Source organism: Scyliorhinus canicula, chromosome 7 (genome assembly GCF_902713615.1).
Source record: "Scyliorhinus canicula chromosome 7, sScyCan1.1, whole genome shotgun sequence".
NCBI lineage: Eukaryota > Metazoa > Chordata > Chondrichthyes > Carcharhiniformes > Scyliorhinidae > Scyliorhinus > Scyliorhinus canicula.
The window spans coordinates 92,230,996-92,237,399 of NC_052152.1; the positions used below are offsets into that span (position 1 = coordinate 92,230,996).

Sequence of the window (6,404 nt, forward strand, 5' to 3'; positions counted from 1 at the left end):
TTCGGAAGGAAAAACAGAATGAGAGTATGATTTAAATGGTGATAAATTGGGAAATGTTGATGTACAAAGAGACCTGGGTGTCCTTGTACACCAGTCACTGGAAGCAAGCATGTGGTAACAGCAAGTAGTGAGGAAGGCAAATGGTATGTTGGCTTGCATTGCAAGAGGACTTCAGTGTACAGGAGTGAGCATATCTTACTGCAGCTGGACAGGGTTATGCTGAGGCCACTGCGTGCAGTTTTGGTCTCCTTACCTAAGAATGGATACGCTTGCCATAGAGAGATTGTAGTGATTTCATCAGATTGATCCCTGGGTAGGATTGTCATAGGAGGAGGAATGGGATCAACTGGGCCTGGATTCACTGGAATTTAGAAGAATGAGAGAGAATCGCACTGAAATGTATAACATTCTGACAGTGAGGAATAGTCTGGATGCAAGGATGTTATTTCCTCCGACTGGGGGGGGTCTAGAACAAGGGGTCACAGTCTCAGGATACGGGGTAGGACATATAGGACTGAGATGAGGAGTAACCTCTTGACTCAGTGATGAACCTGAGGAATTACCTACAACACGAGGGCAGTGGAGGCCAATCACTGAATATATTTAAGATGGAAATAGATAAATTACGAGACTCTATCAAGCGGCACAGGCAGAGTTTGGGAGTATGGTGAAGATCAGCTATGAACTTATAGGGGCAGCACGGTGGCCTAGTGGTTAGCACAACCACCTCACGGCGCTGAGGTCCCAGGTTCGATCCCGGCTCTGGGTCACTGTCCGTGTGGAGTTTGCACATTCTCCCAGTGTCTGCGTGGGTTTCGCCCCCACAACCCAAAAATGTGCAGAGTAGGTGGATTGGCCACGCTAAATTGCCCCTTAATTGGAAAAAATAATTGGCTAATCTAAATTTATTTAAAAAAAGCTATGAACTTATTGAATGGTGGAGCAGGCTTGATGGGCCGAATGGACTACTGCTGCTCCTATTTTCTGTATCTCAATATGTCTCACCTGCTATTTAAATAAAATGATACAAGGTCAGCGAACCATTACAGATCCTGGGACTGTACGTCAGAAATTGTCATATATCGTGGAACAATTTAACAAAATTTCCAAAAGAAGACTCCAATCTAAATTTATGATAGTATTTTGTCATTTAATGTTACCCATGTGTGGGTCCAATGATTTGAAGAGGTGGGGTGAGTTATTTAATGGAGCATTCTTGGTTCCTCGGATACTGTTTTGGCACACGGAATAAAGCTGCTCAAATGGATGTTATATGGTAAAAGTTAGGAAACAAACTCATTTTCCATTAGGTGACACCTCTTTTACAGTTAACTACCCCTGCAGTATTGGCAGAATTTGGCTGATTCTTATTTGTGAGACCCGACTGGTCCGACAGAGTAAATGCGGGAAATTAAAAAATGTTCCCACTCACAAAAGGATCCAGATGCAGAGGGCACAGGTTTGAAGTGATTGGCAAAAGAAATAAAAGCCACATCAGGCAAAAAATAAACCTTTTTCCACGCAGGTGTGTGATTGGGGGTGTCAGGAGTGCCCGGTCTGAGAGTGTGGCACAGGCAAATTCAGTCCAGACATGCAAAAGGGAATTGGATTGTTATTTGAAAAAAAGAGAGAATTTTCAGGAGGGGAGTGGCACAAATGAAATTGTTTGTTTGGAGATCTGGTGCAGTCACGATGGGCTGAATGACCTCCTACTGGACTGTAACAATTCTGGTGGAGGGGGGAATTGGTGGGCAAGTTTACAACAGCTCATATAGTCAGTGGCACAGTGGTTAGCACTGCTGCCTCAGCTCCAGGGACCCGTCTTCAATTCGGGCCCAGGGTGACTGCGTGGAGTTTGTAAGTTATCCCCGTGTCTGCGTGGGTTTCCTCCAGGTGCTCCAGTTTGCTCCCACAGTCCAAAGATGTGCAAGTTAGATGTATTGGCCATGATAAATTGCTCCTTAGTGTCCAGGGTTACAGGGATACAGCAGGGTGTGGGCTTAGGCAGGGCACTCTTTCGGAGGCTCTGGGCAGACTTGATGGGACGAGCACTGTAGAGATTCTATATATTTGATAAAACCATCCTATCCCTTACCCTGAAATCTTACAACAAATGGGAAAGTTGCTTAAATCACCGTCTTCTTTCTATTCTAGGTCTTCCTGAAGTGTGAATCTGCCCACCTCTTCTTTCTACTGACCTCAGTTTCAGCATCGGCTGCAAGCAGATGGTTTCCAAGAAGTCTCCCGTGTGATGTGACTAAAAATAAGAGTGCAGTGCTTGTGGACTGCAGCGAGCGAGGACTGGCCCAGGTACCCAGTGGCTTCCCTGCCAATGCCACCAACATCAGCCTGACCATCAACCACATCCTGGAGGTGCACAGCCACTCCTTCCCGGGGCTCAGTAATCTCACTGAGGTTGACCTGCGGTGCAACTGCATGCCCGTCAGGCTGGGTCCAAAGGACAAAGTGTGCACCAGGGCTCCCCAGATCTATCCAGGAGCCTTCGCCGCCCTGCCCGCCCTGAGGTCGCTCTACCTGGACGGGAACCAGCTCCGGGAGATCCCGCAAGGTCTGCCCAGCACTCTCACCGTGCTCAGCCTGGAGGCCAACAGCATCTGGGTCTTGGCCAAGGCCAACCTGTCCAAGCTCACCACCCTGGAGGCCATCTACCTGGGCCAGAACTGCTACTATCGCAACCCCTGCAACACCACTTACCAGATCGAGCAGGATGCCTTTTACAGCCTGGGGCGTCTCTCCATCCTATCCCTCAAAGATAACAACCTGACCCATGTCCCCGGCAAACTGCCGGGCAGCCTCAGGCAGCTTTACCTCTACAATAACGTGATCGAGCGGATCGGCGAGGAGGACCTGGCTGAGCTGGCCGGCTTGGAGATCCTTGACCTGAGTGGCAATTGTCCCCGCTGTTACAACGCCCCTTACCCTTGCCAGCCCTGCCCTTCTCCGGGGCACATCCAGATCCATCCCCAAGCCTTCCGGGCACTCAACAACTTAAAGGTCCTGCGCCTCCACAGCAACTCGCTGCAAGAAGTGCCCAGCTCCTGGTTCAAGAACACCTCCAAACTGAAAATACTGGACCTGTCCCAGAATTTCTTACTCAAAGAAATAGCCACGGCCCCTTTCTTAACCTACTTGACCAAGCTGGTGGAAATAGACCTCTCCTTCAACTATGAACTCGAATTGTACGCCAAGTATCTGAATCTGTCCAAGACTTTTTCCAAGCTGGAGTCTCTGCAGAGTTTGAGAATCCGGGGTTATGTGTTTAAGGATCTGGAGATACGGAACCTGGACCCACTGCTGGAGCTGAGGAACCTGCGGCTCCTGGACCTGGGCACCAACTTCATCAAAGTGGCCGACCTGCAGATTTTCACCAAGTTCCAGGCTCTGGAGGTGATCAACCTCTCGGAGAACAAGATCTCACCCAGCTCCAGCTCCGAGTCGCTGGGTGCCTGGTGTGGGGGCAGCTCCCACCGCCAACGGGGCGACAATGCCTTCTACGGCTCTGCGGAGCAGATCCACTACTTCCGCTACGACGACTTTGGCCGGAGCTGCAAGTCCGCGGTGAGGGAGTACTCCCCCTTGGTGCCCGCCCGCCAAACAGAGTGCAGCCGCTACGGCTCCACCTTGGACCTGAGCAGGAACAACATCTTCTTCATCAGCCCCGCGCAGTTCAGTAACCTCTCCTTCCTGCGCTGCCTCAACCTGTCCGGTAATGCCCTGAGCCAGAGCCTGCAAGGCACTGAGTTCCAGGCCCTCCCCGACCTCCACTACCTGGACCTGTCCAACAACCGCATCGACCTGCTCTATCAGTCTGCCTTCCGCGAGCTGAGGCAGCTGAGGGTCCTCGACCTCAGCAACAACAACCACTACTTCCAGATGGAAGGCCTGACCCACAGGCTGGAGTTCATCCAGAACCTCACCGCCCTGTCCAAGCTGAGGATGAACGAGAACGACATCCACTCCTCGGCGGACCTGGTGCTGAGGAGCAAGTCCCTCAATGTGCTGGAGTTCCGGGGGAACCGCCTGGACTACATGTGGCGGGACGGCAAAGAGAAATACATCCATTTCTTCAAGGAGCTGGACAACCTGACCCGCCTCGACCTGTCGGACAACCGCCTGACCTTCATCCCGCCCGGAGTCTACGAGCACCTCCCACCCGGTCTGAAGGAGCTGCTGTTGGCTGGCAACCAGCTGTACACCTTCAACTGGGGCAGGCTTCACCTGCTGGCTGCCCTGGAGCTGCTGGACCTGAGCGGGAACCAGCTGGCCACCGTGCCCCGCGAGCTGGCCAACTGCACGCAGACTCTGCACACCCTCATCCTGACCAAGAACCATCTGAACCAACTCAGCCCGCACTTCCTGAGGGGCGCCACCTTCCTGCGCTACCTGGACCTCAGCTACAACCGTCTGAGGACCATCCAGGCCTCCAGCTTCCCGGAGGAGGCCCTGGGCCGCCTGCAGCAACTGCTGTTGGCCGGCAACCGCTTCCTCTGCACCTGCGACGCCGTCTGGTTTGTCTGGTGGGTGAACCGCACCTCGGTCCACATCCCACGGTTGGCCACCGACCTGACGTGCGCCTCGCCGCCGGCCCACCGCGGCCAGAGTGTCATCCTGCTGGACCTGGCCTCCTGTGAGTCGGACTGGCTGGGCGTGGGCCTGTACAGCGCCACCTCCAGCCTCATTCTGGCCCTGTTGCTGCTCTCCACTGGCCGCCACTTCTTCTCCTGGGACCTCCGCTACGGCTACCACTTCTGCCTGGCCAAGTTCAGGGGCTACCGACCACTGCCCGCCCACGGCAGCACCTACGGGGCCTTCGTGGCCTACGACACCAAGGACTCGTCGGTGGCCGAGTGGGTGCTGAAGGAGCTGCTCACCAACCTGGAGCAGAGGGGCGAGAGGCGCTTCATCCTGTGCCTGGAGGAGAGGGACTGGCTGCCCGGCCAGCTGGTGATGGACAACCTCTCGCAGAGCATCCACCAGAGCAGGAAGACGGTGTTCGTCCTCACCGAACTGTACGTGGCCACAGGCACGTTCCGGACTGCTTTCTCCATGGCCTACCAGCGTCTGCTGGACGAGAAGCTGGACGTGATTGTGCTCATTCTGCTGGAGAAGGTGTGGCAGCGTTCCAAGTACCTCCGGCTGAAAAAGAGGCTATGCAGGGGCTCGGTCCTCGAGTGGCCCTGCAATCCCCGGGCTCAACCCCTTTTCTGGCAGCGTCTGAGAAATGCACTGGACACTGACAATCACATGTCACAAGGGAAACTCTTCAACGAAATTATATAGCTGGCTGCAATTGAGGAGGGGGAGAGGGTGTGTGTGTGTGCAGGTGTGCCGGATACTGTCTACTTTCCATTAATGCCAAGTCATCATCCATCAAAAGATTTTCAACAAAACCTAAAATGTACAAAGTTCCACTTGATAAACTCTCAACAAATGATCATCCTATAACCCACAGTGTAAATCCATGGAAGGTGGTAGTTTTGCATCACCTACCTAGTTATCAGCTAGTTTGTACACATTAATTGCCACTAATGTTTATAATTCAATTCTCACTGTGGAACAGCGATTCATAGTATAACAACCCATTGTAGCGATGACTAAAATGTTCAACAATATAAGCCAAAAGGTGTCAGGTTTATATCATCATTGCTAACAACCCCTATTTATATTCAACTTGATTTTTTTTAAATTACAGGAATTGTAACTCCCCAATACCAAAATATTCACAGCTGCCTTGAGTCCTTGTAGAATGATACTATTGAATGAATATTGCAGAACACTTTGTGCTATGTTAGTAAATAAACTTGTTTGATATGTGATTACGTAATGGAATGTTATGGTGAGCAATACAGCATCAAGTTATTTGCTATCTTAAATATCACTGATAATTCTGACCCATTAATAATCATGGCATATGTGACCCCCAATATTATTAGATTTGGGACTACGGATGCCTCATTCAGACGAAGTCACTGGTTGCAATGTTTTGGACTACACTGTTGCCAGTATTCAACATACACAAAGTCAGACTGAAGAGATCTCATCTTGGATTACTTAAAGACAAAATGTTTAGATCTAAGTGCATTGCTAAATTAAGCAGTGTTACAGCTTTCTAAGACACAGTTGTATTAACAAGTGAAACCTTTGCGTACTTCTTAATTGAGTCTTCCAGCGGCAATTATCTTGCAACTGATTCATTTTTGAAAAATATCATAAATTTCATTCCAGCCACTGTCTCACTTGAGACCTTGAACATTTTTTGAATGGGTAGTTCCAGCACAGCAATTGTAATATACCCATGCCCCAAGGTATATGATCAATTGGATTTTGAGTTTAGTTTTGTTGTAGAATAGAATACAATAGAATCTCTATAGTGCATAAGGACG

At 50.5% G+C, this 6,404-nt stretch overlaps 1 protein-coding gene across 1 annotated transcript in view; it reads left to right on the plus strand.

The window, feature by feature from the left end:
* LOC119969192 (toll-like receptor 7) overlaps positions 1 to 5,840 on the plus strand; it is a 50,417-nt gene extending 44,577 nt beyond the window's left edge. The window contains exon 2 of the mRNA XM_038802452.1: positions 2,155 to 5,840. Coding sequence (XP_038658380.1) covers positions 2,155 to 5,301 — 3,147 coding nt within the window. The 3' untranslated portion in view covers positions 5,302 to 5,840. The remainder of the gene's footprint in view (positions 1 to 2,154) is intronic.
* The last annotated feature ends 564 nt before the right edge of the window (positions 5,841 to 6,404 follow it).